This window comes from Scylla paramamosain, chromosome 33, assembly GCF_035594125.1.
Source record: "Scylla paramamosain isolate STU-SP2022 chromosome 33, ASM3559412v1, whole genome shotgun sequence".
Taxonomy (NCBI): Eukaryota; Metazoa; Arthropoda; class Malacostraca; order Decapoda; family Portunidae; genus Scylla; species Scylla paramamosain.
The window spans coordinates 12,529,650-12,547,367 of NC_087183.1; the positions used below are offsets into that span (position 1 = coordinate 12,529,650).

A 17,718-nucleotide genomic window follows, 5' to 3' on the forward strand; every position below is an offset into this window, starting at 1 on the left:
CCCCCGTTAATTGGGATCTTGGAGTGGCGACAAAGGCCTCGATGCAGCGGGCGAGGGCTGTATATCTCCACTCCCACGCAGCGTCCTTCCTCCTCCCCCGGCAGACAGAGAACCATTACCAACAAAGGGCGTGAATGTGTGAATGTGCTCAGCGGGACGAGAATTAATGCGTGGATACAAGGATAAGGAGGAAACAAAAGGCGAAGGAGGAGGAAGAGGATCACGGAAGAATAATAAGTAAAGTTAAAATTTCACAATCCCTTGGGCTCTCACGTTGGCATCTCGGGGTCGCGGCCAATTAGGTGCGCCATTTCGGATCCCGTGAGGCACAACCGGCGCTCCGTTGTGCATAATTTCACAATTAAAGTTCACCATATTTACCTGCGCCGACCCACACCAGGCCAGAAAGTTTACCTCTTAAATATTTGCTAATTAGCCTCTTTATTGCTTCTTCCCGCCCCTCTCGCCTCTTACTTCTGCGGGAGCCTTAGATGTTGATACTATGCTCCTCCTTCTGCGTGATTTGTCTCTCATTTTCCTTCTATCGCCTCTCTTCCTCTTCTTCCTCCTTTCTGTCTTTCTCAAGTTTCATGTTTCCTTTTACTCTCGTTTCTATTCCATCCGTACGTTGTTCCTCTTGGTTATCTCTTTGTTTCTCCTTTTTTTTTATGTGGTTCGTCTCATTTCCTTCCATATTCTCTTTTTATCATCTTTCTTCCTCTTCGCTGCCTCTCTCAAGCTTCCTCACCTTTGTAGTTCCCTCTATTCTTGTATTTATTCCTTCATAACTTTCGTATTTCTCTTTTATCTCTTTTATTTCCTCATTTCTCATTTCGTTGCTGTGTTCCTCGTCTGTCATCTCTTTTCTCTTTATCTTTTCCCTTCCTCTTACCTCTATGGCTCCTTGTTTTCCCTTGCTTCTCCTCCATCTTCTTTATTTCTTATTTCGCTTCATCTTTCATCTCTCATCTCCCTCATTTATTCTCTCTCCAATCACCTGTTTCTCCTTTATCGTCTTTCTTTTCTCCTTCTCCTCAATGGCTTCTTGTTCCCTTTGCTTCTCCTCTATTTGTACTCTATTGTTTCTCTTGATCCCTTTTTATTGGTTTCCTTTTTCTATTCCTTCCTTATTCTCTTTCCCATCAACTCTTCATTTATATTATTCCTTATTTTCTTAGCGTTAATATCTCCTTTTAAAGTTTGTTTCCTTTTCATTCCCTTCCATTCGTACGCTATTTTTTTTTTATCTTTTCTTTATTCCTTGTTTTCTGTTTTATGTTTCTTCATTCATGCAATCATTTTCTTAACATTAGTATCTGCTTTTAAGTTTTTTTTTTTTTTTTCATTCCCTTCCATTCGTACGTTGTTATTTTCTTTTATCTTTTTTTTGTTCCTTGTTTTCTGTTTTCCATCTCTTCAAAACATTTTCTCATTTTTTTAACGTTCTTAACATTCTTGTTTTGTTCCTCTTGCATTCCCTTCCATTTTTACTTTTAATTTTCTTATATCTCTTATTTGTACCCCGTTTTCTGTTTTCCATCTCTTCTTCATAACATACTTTTCACTTTAACGTTCTTCTTTAAATGTTCGCGTTTTCTTTTATATTCCCTTCCATCGTTGGACCTATTTCTCTTTTATCTCTTATTTGTGCCCTGTTTTCTCTTTTCTATCGGTTTTGTCTTAGTTTACGGTTTGTCCCAAGGTTCTATTGATTCGATGACCTTATTTCCCCTTCGTGTTGGTCTTCTGTTCCCACTGCGGCGGGTTTGTGGTCCTCCCCTCGCCGCGCCCTCGTCTTGTGGTCCCTCTTGATCCCCTCCAATGGCGGGACTTTGGATCAGTTGTGTTTGTATTAGAATATCAGAGTTCCCGTGGCCCTGAATCGGGTAGATCTTGTAGGACTTGTAGTAGTAGAAGTAGGAGGAGGGAGAGGAAGAGGGTGATGGTAGTGGTGGTAGTGGTGATGAAAGGAGAACAAGAGAAGGAGAAACAGTGGAGCATGTGGTGTTTGGTAATGTATTTTGTATTTCCGAGCGTATTTTGCATTGTCTATATTTGATGAAATGATAAGTATTGTATTAGGAATAATTTTGTGGTAGTAGCAGTAGGAAAAGGAGGAGGAACAACACAGGAACTAAATAAGCTTTGTAGTTTCATCTATTTAGCATTATGCCCCATGTCTAATCCAACGATAAGTAGTAGTAGTAGTAGTAGTAGTAGTAGTAGTAGTAGTAGAAAAAACAGAAGAAACAAAGAGCTAGAAAAAAAATGGGAATAACAATACCATTCTTGACCACTCATTCTGAATTTCCCGTACATTTTATCTCATCCAGGCCAAATCCATTTAATTTACAAGTGGATGGACCAGCACTCATCACACTCATCACCACCAGCCTATCTCCACCTTAACAATGAATACAGGAGGAAGAAGGGAAGGGAAAGCTGGAGGAAAGTAGGGCAAGGCTAAGATGAGGGGAGGAGGAAAGGCAGGAGTGAGGAGAAGTGAGGAGTAATGAAAGTCAAGAGTAAGAGAGGGCGGAGGCGAGGAGGAGGTAAGGAGTGAGGCCAAGGGAGGAGGGGAAAACAGGAATAAGTCAGAGGAGAAGGTGGAGGAGGAATAAGAGGAGGAAGGGAAGTCATGAGAGGAGGGAAGGAGAGCTAAGATGAGAGGAGAAGAGAGGAGGAAGTCAGAGGGCGAAGGAGGGCGAGGATTAGGAGAGGAAAGTTAGGGAGGAAGGGGGAGGGGAGAGAAGGAGGGGCCAGCGAGCTTCATTGTTGTAAATCTCTACAATATTTACTGTCGGGCAAATGTTTTTGGGTCCCCGGCGTGAGATATGGAGTGTGCCGTTGTAATTTCTGTGTTCTTTATTTTATTTTTATTTTTTTTATTCTCTCTCTCTCTCTCTCTCTCTCTCTCTCTCTCTCTCTCTCTCTCTCTCTCTCTCTCTCTCTCTCTCTCTCTCTCGCTCTCGCTCTCGCTCTCTTTCTCCCTTTCTCTCTCTTTTCTTTCTGGGAGATAATGTGAATTGCCGAAAAGAGCACGACGCCCGCAGACTTGCCTTGTGCCGCTGGGGATGCCGTGGCTCCCTTCCCCGTGTTCAGAAACGCTTTGCTCTCTGACCACGACTGTTTTCAGCGGCCACAGAGATTATTTGTTGGGTTCTTAAGAGCATTTTTTCTGTAAGCAGCATAGAAATCTTGTTAGTCCGTCACTAGAACCATAAAACACTCTTAAGAACCTGTGTAATGTCATCTAGAGCCTTTTGAATGTAGTGGAGGTGTGACGCCGAAGTGTTTCAGAAAATGGATTCGACACTGAAGACAATATTCTGAAACACTTCCGCGCTACACCTCCACTATTTGTAAAAGGTTCTAGTTGAAGCTGCACAGTTTTTTAAGGGTGTTTTTAAGGGTCTAGTGACATATTAACAAAATTCCTAAATCATTAACAAGAGAAACACTTGACAACCCGGCTAATTATCTCTGTGGCCTTTTTAAAATAGTCATGATGAGAGGTTTCATGGGCCACACACACACACACACACACACACAGGCAGGTCACGTACAAGAGCGCAAAATTTTCTTGTATCCTTGTTATAGTTTGTCAATATGGGCGAACATGCAGCGAAACGGACCCACAGTATAGGCCTCTCATAAACGTATAACGAAACGAAAGCATTGTTACTTATATAGACTCTCAATAACAAGTATGAACAGTATTTCTTATTATCCTTGGTACAATTCATCATATAACATTCATATATAACTAAGCAGACCCGTAGATATATATATAAACTTCTCATATAATGCTTATAAACAGTAATATCATCTGAATTATCCGTATATATTGTAAGATTTCTCATTATCCCAGTTATCCCTGCAGTTCATCATATAACGTTCATATATAACTAAGCAGGCCTGTAATTGTATATAAAGATATCATATAATGCGTATAAACACTAATATCATCTGAGTTATCTGTATATAATGTGCAATTTATCTCATTATCCCTCTCATCGGTGCAGTTCGTGATTTAGTGCGCATATGTAACGAAACACACATTCAATTATCAAGGTATTTCCACGTATAACAAATACCGGTAACACAGATCTGCTCGCGTATCAATATGCATTCACTAAATAACAATACCTAAGTTGTGCGGATGCTCTTCATCAAACTAAAGTGTATAATCTACTCCACAGCCCCCACCTGTATTAATTAGCACGTTATTCATAAAGATGAGTGAGGGAGGGAAGATGAGTAGTGAGGGAGAGGGAGAGGAGGGAGTCATGTGAGGGGAGAGAACACACCTCCTAAATTACACTTGCTCATAATTTTTTTTTTTCTGTATTTTTTTAATCGATAAGTGTTTATTTTGCTAGTGGTGGTAATGTTTGGCGCTGCATGTTGCTGTGTTCTTTTCGCGGCTCTTAATTATTACCATCGGCATCAGCAACTTGTTTTATACTCGGGGAAAGCAATTCACACCCGCCCACTGGTTGCCTGGTATTACGTATTTGGAGGCGATACATTATGGGATATTAATGTTACTTTGTTGTTTTAATGGAAAAAGAATACCCTCTTATAATGCTTCCTCGCTCGCTCGCTTGCTTGCTTGTTTGTTTGTTTTTGTTTTCTTGCTTGCTTCCTATGAGTACGTATGTAGTAGTGTTTATGACTCAATTTACTTTTGGTGCGCGTGTGTGTGTGTGTGTGTAGTGGGGGTAAGCTGTCGTTAAACAAAGCCCCACACACACACACACACACACACACACACACACACACACACACACACACACACACACACACACACACACACACACACACACACACAGAGAAAGAGGGTGGGGGAACTAGTGTTATTTAGAGTGAGAACATTTTCCCAGCCAAGGCACAAGGAACAAATGTTATCAATGTTATCGGTGTTGGGAAGCGTATTGGCTCCTCGCACACTGACTTGCGTATAAGGGAACGTATAACAGAAGGCAATGCATGAGTGTTATTGGTGATTCAGAGAGAGAGAGAGAGAGAGAGAGAGAGAGAGAGAGAAATAGCTCTCTTCATTATTGGATTCAACCTGCACCTTCCCTTTCTCTCCCCAGGCCACACACACACACACACACACACACACACACACACACACACACACACACACACACACACACACACACACACACACACACACACACAAGAAGCAAAACAGGGCGAGGCAGAGCGAAAAATATTCCCCAATCTGTGCAGTTCCTTTAAATATATTCATCTCAGGAAGTAATGCACACAACAAGAGGGAAGGGAAGCAAGGAGGAGATAGCAAGACAGCACCAACTTGACTCATAAAAAGCACAAACCGTATCAGTATTTCATGGAATCCGATACGAGGCCACAGTACGTATATTCGGCCCCCCACACCCCCACCCCCGCCCTTCCATGAGTAACGACGTCCTAGAAAACGGTACTGTCCCTTCTTGTGTACCATTCGTCCCGCGTTCTGAAATTTATGTCGAGCACTTGTCAAAATTCAGTATCGATGAATTGCGGCAGAGGGAAACTAATGGGGAGTGTGTGCATGGGGCGAGAGATGGCAAGAAGAAAGAGAGCATAGGGAGGGATGAGTGGGATAAAGTAGAGTAGCGAAAGGGGAGAAAAATAGTAATGAATGAGTGAGATAATGCAGAGAAAGATAGGGATGGAAATATGGATGCGAGCGAAAGAGATGAGAGAGGCAGAGAGTGAAGGAAGAACAGAGGCGAAAAAGGAAGGAATAATCAGGGTGGGAAAAGGAGATATAGAATGAATGGAAGAATGGAGAAGAGTGAGTGGGGAAGGGAACGAGAGAAGAAAAGAGAAGAATAGGGAAGAAATGGTCAGGGTGAGGAGGAAAAACTGAAGAGAAAAACGGTGAAGAATGAAAGAGATAAGAGAAGAAGGGAGAGAAAGAAGAAACGAAAATGATAGGGAAGAATGTTTGGATTAAGACAAAGAAAGAAAAAGTAGGAAAATAGAAAGAAATAAGAAGGAGGGACAAGAGGTGAACAAATGAAAAAGAGGAGTAAAGGGATAGAAGAAAGGGGTAGGAAAGAGGAAAATAGGATAAAGAAATGAGAGGATAAAGGAATGTATAGAACGAGGGATGGAAGGGAATGAGAAGGAATGAAGGAGTGAGATGTGAAGAAGCGAATGATGAAGGAAGGAATTAAACGATAGAAGAATAAAATAGGAATAAGTGAGAAGGAGTGCAAGAATGAAATAAGGGAGTAAGAAGGATAGATAAAAAAAAGAGTAAGTGCAAGAGAGGAGGACTAAAAGAAAAGAGTGGAAAGGAAGAGAACAAGACGAAGAGAAAATTGAGTGAAAGTGAATGAAAGGACAAGGGAGTAAATGAGCGAAATGAGGGAACGTGAGCCGAGGAATGAAATTAATTAATGAGGAGATTACTTAACTGACTGAAGGAAGGGGACAGATAAGAGATGAGGGTGAATAAATCAGACGAAGGGAGGGAATGAGGAGCGAACAGGAAGAGGAGGAGGAGGAGGAGGAGAGAAGGATGAAACTTAACAGAATGAGGAACTGAAAGACCAAAACACTCCCCCAAGAACCCTAGAACCCTAATCTAACCGTCCCTGACCAACCCAAACTACTTTAAACATCTACCCTTTCCTCCCACGCCAAATTCCACACCTAAACTTGCCTACCTTAATAATTCCCTCCCCAAGTGACCAAGACAACTATAACAACTACACTTCCCCACCAGTTTCCTCCCTATTACTCCCCATGCTTCCTCAACTTCCGTCGTCGTTTCCCTCTCCTCCCCAGCTCCCTGCCACCTCATTGTCTCTCCAGCCATCAGTAAGTAAGCCATTAGCTCCTCGATGTGTGTGTTGCCTCCGCTCATTCCCTAATGCGGGTTATCGTTGTCATTACTATTCTTAAGCACCCGACGCAGAGAACAGTGTATGTGGTTGTCGAGGCTCGTGTGTGTGTGTGTGTGTGTGTGTGTGTGTGTGTGTGTGTGTGTGTGTGTGTGTGTGTGTGTGTGTGCCTTTGTACTATATTTGCGTTATCCTGAGTCACTGAGTCATTATGGGGATATTTACACCACGGTAGTGTGTGTGTGTGTGTGTGTGTGTGTGTGTGTGTGTGTGTGTGTGTGTGTGTGTGTGTGTGTGTGCGTGTGCATGTGTAGTTTGATAAGTAGGTAAGTTAAGTTTTAGATAGGTAAAGACGTGTTTGACGGAATTCTTTCACACTATTGAGCAAAAAAAAAAAAAAAAAAAAGATATATATAAATCGCACCTTTTTCCATATCCACTAATGACACTAATATTTTCTGTCTCTTTTCTTTAACATACCCATAGAAAGCTAAATTTATCCTCGCTTCCTTGCAGGGGAGGACGAGCACACCTGAGGAAGACAAGGGACAGGTGACCACGTACATAAAGCCCATTAGTCTATCACTTTCCTTCACAATAGCTCCTTCAGCGCCTCCTTCAAGACACCAAAGCCCCGGACAACACGGTAAGGATCATGTATCACTGCAATTCCCCGCCTTTCGCTCTAAAACTCTGACGAAACTCTCCTTGATTCATGTTTTTTTCCTGTCGCTGTGTTTTGGTCGTTTGAAGGTCACGGTCAGAGGAGGCTGCAAAAAGAGGTCAGAAGTGTTTACCAACCTGCCTTGCTGACCTTGAGTTTCTGGAATGCGAATAGGGAGGAAGATTGTAAAAAGGGAGGAGTAATAGTTCTTGGGTGAAATATGTTAAGATTGTCTTTGTAATTAAATTTATGCGTATGGAGATTAAAGAAATATTTGTACGTTCTAATGTTACTTTTTTTTCTTCTTTTTTTTTTTTTTTTATCTACTCTAAACTTGAATGCATAAAATTATCCTTTGAGAATGGGAAGGTTATAAGAAGGGGGAAGAGTAAATAGTACACAGTTTTTGGGGTGAAATATGTTAAGATTTCCTTGATTCTGTACGCGTGGAAGTTAAGAGAACATTGATGCGCTCTAATGTTATCTTTCCTTCATCTACTCTGACCTAAATGCGTTCACTTACATTTACCCTTTACAATTAAAACTATACGGAGGGCGTTTAAGAGAGCATTTCAAGGCTGTGATGTTACTTTTACTTTTATTTTTGTTGCTTGACTTGAATGCGTAAAATTACGTTTATGTATAACTAAATGTAGTCAGGGAAGTGATGAAATTAATTAGTTGTGTACGCCATATTGTTTGCTTCCTTTTTTCTTTATCCATTTCACGTAGTATGGATTATAACTGATCTTAATCTTGATGAGCTCTTAAAAAGACATTATTTATGTTATTTATTCATTTATTTGTTGTCCTTTTTTTTTTCCTGGTTAATTTTAAAACAAGACTGACTATAAACTAACCTCCAGCTTTATTCACTCTTGCTACTAATCCTTCATTAAACTTCGCATATTTTCACCAAGAATTATCTCCTTTAACAAAAAAAAAAACTTAAGTTGATTCCACATACTACTAACAACTATTTTTAATCATGTACTAAGAATTCTGGCCAAGAGCAGAACAAAAAAAAAAAAAAAATAGAAAAATGAACAATAAAAAAAAAAAAAACTTGTAATGCTCCTCCCAAAAATATAACTTTCAGAAGATTCGAAAAAGTTGGCCAGTTTGGTTTCAAGAGAGAGAGAGAGGGGGGGGCAGGAAGCAAGAATGAAAGAAATGAAGGAAGAAAAAACAAAGGAAGAAAGAAAGAAAAAGCAAAGGAAGGAAGCAAAGAAAAAAAAAGTGGAAGACAGAGAGAGAGAGAGAGAGAGAGAGAGAGAGAGAGAGAGAGAGAGAGAGAGAGAGAGAGAGAGAGAGAAACAAAATGTCGAGTGCATAAGGTATATATAACACACTTCCCACAGCAGGCGGAGAATCGAGCCTGACCAATGTCTCTTTCTACACGAATTCTTGTAAAAATAATTAAACTGCAAGTGAGCGGAGCGAGGGGAGGACACAAACACAGGTGGTAATTAAAGCGGCCCGGTGCGGAGGGGAGCAGGTGAGAACAGCGCAGGTGAGGACGAAGGAAAAGAAGAGAATGTTTCCACCTCCAGAGGGCGCGGCGACCGGTGATGGGGTCTTGCTAGGCGACGTGATCCTGTTTGTGTGTGTGTGTCTGTGTGTGTGTGTGTGTGTGTGTGTGTCGTCATGGGTGTTAATTTGCGTGAGTTCTTGATTTGTTTCATTATAAAAACACACACGCGTTTATTTTCTACTCCATTTGCTCACAAGCCACGTATCCCTTACCGGTCTTCCAGTCTCTCCACACACACACACACACACACACACACACACACACACACACACACACACACACACACACACACACACACACACACACACACATGCTCACTAATCGTGTTGTTTTGTGGGGCGCAGTTTCCTTTTTCCCTTCCTTTTTCCTTTTCTTTTTTCCCGAGTGCACATTTTTACACACTTTTCTCCGCAGCTTTTTGTTCTGGAAGTGAATCCTTTTTGTGGTGAAATTAATCTGTATTGTTAAACCTGTAAGAAGCGGCTGATGTTCTCTATGGGGCTATAAAACTCAAAGGGAAGGGATATCATTAGCGAATTTTTTTTTTTTTTCTTATCTCTTCTATTTTTGTCTCCTTTGTTAGTGTCGTGGAGTAAAAAAAAAAAAAAGGAGATATTTTCGGTTTTGTTGTTCCCGGATTTATTTACTCTTGTCATTTTTCTCTTTTATTAATTTTATAGATGCAAGAATAATTCGTGTTTCCTTTTTTTTTTTCTCTCTCTCTCTGTGTTATTTTTCTTTTCCTTTATTAATGAGGAGGAGTAAGGGACCTTTTGCTATATAGTTTGTGTACTCTTAAGACACTACTTCACTTTACATATACAAATATTCATTAAGTTCTTTTGTCGAATTATCCCTCTTCTTCAGTTCAAAAGTCTATTCAGTTAGTCTCTCTCTCTCTCTCTCTCTCTCTCTCTCTCTCTCTCTCTCTCTCTCTCTCTCTCTCTCTCTCTCTCTCTCTCTCTCTCTCTCTCTCTCTCTCTCTCTCTCTCTCGTTATATGACCCTGGTGTTGCGGCGCTTTAAATCTTAATCAAATTTAAACTTAAATGTAAACTAAACTGGTCACCCCTTTTTAATCCCACTACTCATGATTCTTTCAAGGAGCGGCGTGTTGTGCGGGCTTTCCTTATTTTTTTTTTTTTTATCCTTTTTCCTCGCCTTTAACCTCAACTTTTCCCCCTGATACATTAAAACAATTAATCAGTTAAACCCTTCTTTCATTCTGTTCCGGTCTTCCCTGAGCCTCTCTCCCTTATTAATTCGTAAACATTTCCCTATCATTACTATTACTCCCACCCCTTCCTTCATCCATCATCACTATTAACTCTGCCAGTCCTTTCTCAGCCTTCTTTCCATCGCTACATCTATTCCCATCCCCTTCCTCATCTAGTTTTCTCCCATCACTACCAATTCAGCCAGTCCTTTCTTCAACACTTTCCCCCTATCAGCTTATAAACATTTGCCTTCCCGTCACTAAAGCTCCCCCTGCCAGTCCTTTCTTCCTTCCCCTGTCATCTCATAAATATTTTCCTTCCTATCACTACTGTTCCCCTGCCAGTCCTTTCTTCTTCCTTCCCCTATCATCTCATAAGTATTTTCCTTCCCATCACTTCAATTTCCGTCTCTCCCACAGCCTCCTCCCACAGCATCCTTTGAAACCTTGAACCCTGAAATCCCAGAACCCTTTAGCCGCGTCTCAGTAGTGAGCGAAAACACCTAAGCTGGCGTTTTTAAGCTCAAACACCTTAGAGGTAAAAATGTATATTTGTATGGCAGCTCCCTTTGGAAATCTAATTATCGTCCTGAGCTTGGCAGGGTCTACTTGTCGCCCCTTCCGTCGTTTTGCTGCGAGCCTTTGATGATCACATTAATGAGGGAAGGATTGGAAAAAAGAGGAATAGTTGGGTTTTTGTCCCGTCGCCATCTTTCTGTCCCTCCCTTGCTCGCTCTCTCTCTTGCTCTCTCTTGCTCTCTCTCTCTTTCTCTTGCTCTCGTTCCGCACTCCACTTCGAAAACATAACACAATGGGAAACAAAAGCTCGTTGAAATGTTTTTTTATTCCGGATAGGATGGAGTTGGAAGTGCATCGGAAAGGCCGGACGGACGTGGAGTGTAATCCGTATACGTGAACATCACATCGTATTAAACGCTGCTTTGTCTTTTTGTTCGCGTCCACTCGGCAAGAAACTCAAATCCATCGCTATTTCTTTTTTTTTTTCCATTTTTACACCGGACGAAGGCAAAGCAAAAGAACAGGAACATACCGCAATGAACTCCTTTTTTTTTTTTCTCGCTTTCACTCAGGAAGAAATCCAAACGAATCACTATTTTTCAGTGGACAAAGATAAAACAAAAGCGCATCAGCTATTTGAACTGAGGCGGTGAAACGACGCTCCCAAGAATGACTGAATGACAACTCTTGCTAAATAATGCTTTGAATTCCCACTGCTTGAAATGCTGGGGAACGCCAAGAATTCAAAAGGAGAAGCTTAGTTTTACCTCTGTAGCTCTCCGTGTGTTGATATGCCTGGGGTCTGGGTTTCCTCTCACCTTCGCCAATCCGTCTCTCTCTCTCTCTCTCTCTCTCTCTCTCTCTCTCTCTCTCTCTCTCTCTCTCTCTCTCTCTCTCTCTCTCTCTCTCTCTCTCTCTCTCTCTCTCTCTCTCCTTCCCTTCCCTTCCCTTCCTTCCCCCCTTCCCTCCCTTCCTTCCACGTTGCGCCACAAACTCATTAATCTCAATCATTATCAGCGCCTCAAAATCGTCGTCACAAAACCACAGGAACGATACAGCACACGCCCTTGTGATCGTGTCCATCCTCTGAGGTGTAATGGTCCCTGGTAAACCTAGACACACAGCTTCGAGTCCCGTATTCAGAAACCCTTTGCTCTCTCATCACCACGAGTATTCTCAAAGGATACAGAAATGATAAGCTGGGTTCTCAATAGTGTTTATCCTGTTGATTATGTAGAAATGTTGTTAATCCGTCACTAGAAGCGTATAAACACTCAAACCCCGTGTAGCTTCAATTAGAGCCTTTGGGAAGTAGTCGAGAGTGAAGGGTGATGCGTGCGTTTCCTCACGGCAGCACCAGTACAAACTCCCGCCTAAGCCCGTACGTAGATCTTTGTGAGTTTGAGTCTTAATTAGCACAAGTTTCAGTTTGTAGTTATGCCCAGGGCTTCTCCGGGACTGGGCTGCCTCTCTCTCTCTCTCTCTCTCTCTCTCTCTCTCTGGTATTGCATCTCATTTTCCTTCATTCCCTTCCGTTCTTCTTCCTCCCTCCCTTTCCTTTTCCTCTCCCTTCTCCTTTTTACTTCTTAATCTCTCTCCCGTTCTCCTTCCCTACTCTCCTTCCTCTCCCTCTCTCTTCTCCAACCCTCTCCCTTCCCTCCACCCTCTCTTCCATTCTCCCTTTTATCATAAACTATCCTGCATCTCTTACTTAAGTTTTGGACAGTTTGGCTTATCACAAACAGCCTCGTAAAGGGCAAGAAGTCTGCTGGTGTTTGTTCGTCTATTGTGTTCCTCTTCCTCCCTCATCTCTCAACTTTTTCCTCCATTCTTATCCTTTCTCTCTTTTTTTTTTATCTCTCCTCGTTCTTCAACCCTTGCCTTCTCTCCGTCTCCATCTTCCTCCCTCTTCTCCTCCCTCACCTCTCCCTCTCCTCCTTTTCCTCCCATCTCTCTACCTTTCCCTCCACTCTTATTCTCTCGCCTTCCTTTTTTTTTTTCTCTCTCTCTTCTCTGTTCTTTAACCCTTTCTTTCTCTCTCCACCTCCGCTCCCCGTCTACCTAACTCTTGCTCTCTCCCTCACCTCTCTCTCTCTCTCCCCGACAGCCTCCAGCCTCCCATTTTTCTTACCTTTTCCTTCACTCTTGTCATTTTTTTTTCTTTTTTTTTTCCTTCCACTCCGTTCTCCAACCCTGTGCTTTCTCCTGTCTCCCCCCACACTCTCTCTCTCTCTCTCTCTCCTCCAGTCTCCTCTCTTCTTCCCTCCACCTCCTCCCCTCTCCTACCCACTCCCTGTCGGTGATGAGGGCCTGCGCATCTTTCTCTCCCAAGCGCGTCTCATAAATACGAGGTACGGTGCCACTTTTTTTTCCTTGCTCGTATTTTTTGCACTTAGTTTTGGAGTTGTCAAAAGGAGGGTGCAAATAGACGAAGGGAGGGAGGGAGGAAGGAAAAGGAAGTAAAGAGAGAGAGGGAGGATAGAGAGAGGGAAGGGTAGAGAGAAGAAAGGGTAGAGAAAGGGGAGTGTAGAGAATGGGAAGAGTAGAGAGAGAGAGAGAGAGAGAGAGAGAGAGAGAGAGAGAGAGAGAGAGAGAGAGAGAGGGAGAGAGAGAGAGAGAGAGAAAACTCACCATGCCCTGAGGTTTCTTTTCTTCTTTTCTTTTTCTCCTTTCAACTTCTCTTCCTCCTCTTTCTCCTCCTCCTCCTCCACCTCCTCCTCCTCCTCCTCCTCCTCCTCCTCCTCCTCCTCCTCCTCCTCCTATTCCACCACCACCACCACCACCACCACCACCCTTTCCTCACCAGGTGTTCCCCTCTCCACCTGTTGCCGTGTGAACCTACAAACATTATCAACACACTGGAGAGGTAATAGAAAAAACCTTTGACCTAATTTCGCGCCGTAGAAGTTAAGTTGTGGACTTCGACAAGCTTCCCGCCCCAAGCTTGAAAACAGAGACGAAAAACAGTTACTGAGATTAACTGGGAGAGAGAGAGAGAGAGAGAGAGAGAGAGAGAGAGAGAGAGTTTGTGTGTGTGTGGGGCTCTAGTTGAAGTTGCACAGGTTATCACGTATATTTTTATGGTTTTAGTGACAGATTAACAAGATTTCTATATTATTGATAGGAGAAACACTCTTGAGAACCCGGCTATTCATCTTTGTGGCCTTTGAAAATAGTCGTGGTGTGTGAGCAAAGCGTTTCTGAATACCAGGTTGTATCGACTTAATTAGCCACTCGTTAACCTGATCCAGCGTGACACACACTCTCACCTTCCCTTGACACGACACGTGGACAAGACAGGCCTCACCTCTCTGTGTTCTAATTGGCCAGTCAACCGCGGCGACTCGAGCAACAGGCGCTGTCTCATTAGTACTCAGGGCTGGTGGCTGGCCGACCGTCCCTCGAGGCTACAGTGGCTCCGATAATGACGTGGGGAGGGAGGAATGGGCGGAGATGAAGAGGACAAAAGGGAGAGATGGACACAATTGTTACTAGATCGAAGGGAAGGGAATGATAAAAGGAAAGAAGCAGTGGAGAAGAGAAAAAATATAATAGAAGGTGACAGATATATGATAAAAAGATGAGAGATAAGAGATATGGATGGAGATGAAGAGACAGAAGGGAGAGATGGACAGAGGTGTTTGAGGAGCGAAGGAAAAGGAATAAGAAAGGGAAAGATACAAGGAGAAAGGGAAAAATAGAAGAAATATAGTAAGGGAGACGGAGACGTGGAGAAAAAAGAAGGGAAGAAAGAATGGACGAAGACAAATAGGACAAAGGGAAGAGATGAACAAAGGTGTTAAAGGATCGAAGAGAGGAAGGCATGGAAAGAATGACATAGAGAAAACGAAAAAGGCAGTGAAGAAAAGAGGCATAGAAGAAATATAGGAAGAGTAAAAATAGAGACACAGAAAGTAGAGAAGAATGGATGGAATGAGAGGAATGAAGGGAATGAGAAAAAGTGACGGAAGAAAGGAAAGAAGGACAGGAAAAAAAAAATAAAGGGAGACAGTGATAGAAGGATTTTAGAAAGGCGTAAAGGGAAGAAGGCGGAGGGACAAGGAGAGAAAAAGAAATAAAAGTGATGAAATTTTTGAAAGAATAATGAAAACGTAAGAGAGAGAGAGAGAGAGAGAGAGAGAGAGAGAGAGAGAGAGAGAGAGAGAGAGAGAGAGAGAGAGAGAGAGAGATTGTTGAAGGAGGAAGTAGAGGAAATAACAGAGTGTGCGGTTAGAAAGAGGGGGAAGCAGTGTGAAGGATGGCGGCGGGGGAAGGGATGACGGGTGCTGTCAAGTGGGAGGAAGAGATCGTGTGAGACGCATATACTCTCTCTCTTTCTCTCTCTCTCTCTCTCTCTCTCTCTCTCTCTCTCTCTCTCTCTCTCTCTCTCTCTCTCTCTCATCCACTTAAACGAAAAATAAGAGGAAAGGAAGCTCACTCATGAATAAAAATGTGTAACTGGTTGAGGTGAGACGCAAGAAGTGAGGTAAGGATTCGAGCAAAGTATGGTTCACGAGATGGAGGAAGTGGTTCGTGTGTTGTGAATCAGTCATGAAGATGCATTTAAGCAGTATAATTTCTCTCTCTCTCTCTCTCTCTCTCTCTCTCTCTCTCTCTCTCTCTCTCTCTCTCTCCTATACGTATAATTCAATTTTCATCATTTTCTTCCTATTTTTCATTCCCTCTCCTTCACATCTATCTCCCTTCTTTCCTCTATATCCCCCCTTTCCCTTCTTCCATCACTGAGACAGGCAGGAACAGACAGTGTTGTAGCTACACAGGTTCAGACAAATTTTTCATCATCACCAATAGCTTGAGGACAGAATCTTTCATTATTACCTCTTTTCCTTCCCTCTGTATGTACCTCCCTCCCTTAATCCATGCAAAGTGAGACAGGCAGACAGACAAACAGTGCACTTATTTAAATAAACCCATCATCATCTAAAGCCTGAGGTTAAAATCATACGAAATAAACACACAGACACACAGCTGCGACAGGTCGATAAGAAGTGTGATGAGGGAGTGAAGAGGTAGAGTGACCTTCATTAGAGTCCCAACGAAGCTGAGCGAAGTGCTGGGAGGCTGTTGTTCCTTCTGTGTGTGTGTGTGAGCGCAGGACGTCATCTCTCGTGTGGGCGGTGCTTGGGTGCTTGGGGGATTAAGTGTGCGTGTGTCTGGAGCTGCGAAGGTGAATAGTGCAATGGACAGAACGTGTGCTGGAACAAGAGGGACCTGCGTGAGACAACTACAGCATGAAAGGCGCTGCGGGGATGATCTCGTGAGGATGTGTGGGTGTGCGGAGTGCGGTGGTTCTAAAGCGGGATTTAAGTGCTTTAAGGAGAATCTAAGCGTGTTTTTTTCTTTTTTCTTTTTTTTGTGATAAGATTTGTTGGTGTTTTAAGGGGAATTTGCCAAAGTTGCGGTTGGTTTTTAAGTTTAAGAGGAATTGAAGGAAGGTTTTAGGAGAACTGACAAAACCTGCGGGTAGATTTTAGATTAAGAGTTGTGGGTGGTTTTAAGAGATAAGTGATTGGTTTTGGTTGGTTTTTGTTTTGGTTGGGTTGGGTTGAGTTTGGTCTGGCTGAATCGGCTTCGATCCGGTTGGATTTGGTCGGGTCAGGTTGCGTTCGGCTGGGTTGGGTTTGGTCAGAAGGGGTTGGTCGGGTCGAGTCATGTTGGGTCGGGTGAGGGACAGCGACCATTAATTATACATTTCGTCAACTTCAGTCAGAGGTGAACTCCAAAGTTTTAATGTATTCTGCTTGTGTCTGCCGCGGGAACATTTGCAAAAATTTGAGGTTAAAACGACCATTAAAATCGTCCAGGCGGGAGAAAGGACTTGCATGTCGCTGAATCGCCGCAATTTCTTCCCTAAACTAATAACCTACCGTTTATTATCACTTTCTGCACTAATGTACCTTTTATCACCAAAACACCTGAATAAATAATTACGAAACACATCATTGCTACATGCAGACATTCACAAACACTTACAAACACTCACATTCTTATTCAGTATCTTCAGAAACCGTGACCTTAGTATGCGGTGACCTCGCCCTGGCTTGACTTGACCTGGTGTGCTTGGCGGTCAGGTGAGTGATGGAGGGGCGCGGGGAGAGCTGCTGCAGGTGACAGTGACGCAGGGAGGCGCTCAGGAGGGGCGGAGGGAGGAGCTTTGAGGGGCGGGGTGAGGCGAGGCATGTGGGCCGCTCATCCACTTAACTGAGGCTGGAAGCTAAGCGGACGAGGGAGAGAGAGAGAGAGAGAGAGAGAGAGAGAGAGAGAGAGAGAGAGAGAGAGAGAGAGAGATTCTGCTACTACTGCTTTTTGAACTATTTACTTCTAGTCCTCCTCCTCCCTCCTCCTCCTCCTCCTCCTCCTCCTCCTCCTCCTCCTCCTCCTCCTCCTCCTCCTCTTTCCCTTCATCGTCATCCTCCAACTCGAATTTGTTTAATCATCATCATTATGTTATTATTATTATTATTATTATTATTATTATTATTATTATTATTATTATTATTATTATTATTATTATTCTCCTCCTCCTCCTCCTCCTCCTCCTATTACCACCACCACCATCATCACTTGACTCATCTTCCTACCTTTCTCCCGCGGTTCTTTTCCTTCGAGTTTTCTCCTGCCGAGGTTCAGGAGGCGATGATCCCAGCAAGGCATCACCTGATTGCCTCGCGTGCCGCCCTCGTTACGTGCGGCGGCGGCAACGATGGGGGTCTTTCCGAGTGGTCACGTCGGGTCCCAAGGAGGTCGAGGTCACGGCACCACCAGCAGGTCATCAAGTCATCGGATCAGGTCGTCAGAGTTTAATCCGGGATATTGTAAGGTTAAAATATACTTTCGTCTTTTTTTTCTCTCCATCTCCTTCGTTCTTGTCCTTCTCTTATTTATGGTCATCCTTC

The 17,718-nt window shown here is 43.0% G+C and overlaps 1 protein-coding gene across 21 annotated transcripts in view; it reads left to right on the forward strand.

Moving 5' to 3' along the window:
- Positions 1-17,718, forward strand: part of LOC135089708 (uncharacterized) — a 227,498-nt gene that overhangs the window by 190,392 nt on the left and 19,388 nt on the right. For 19 of the 21 annotated variants that reach the window (XR_010261592.1, XR_010261591.1, XR_010261590.1 and 16 more), the window contains one exon: positions 7,386-7,515. Coding sequence is in view for 13 of the 21 variants with exons in the window: in XM_063985654.1 (XP_063841724.1) it covers positions 7,386-7,515 (130 nt within the window). In the remaining 8 variants the exon portion in view is untranslated. Of the gene's footprint in view, positions 1-7,385; positions 7,516-7,622; positions 7,780-17,718 lie in introns of those variants that run through there. The other 2 variants (XM_063985650.1, XM_063985642.1) reach the window with 1 other exon arrangement.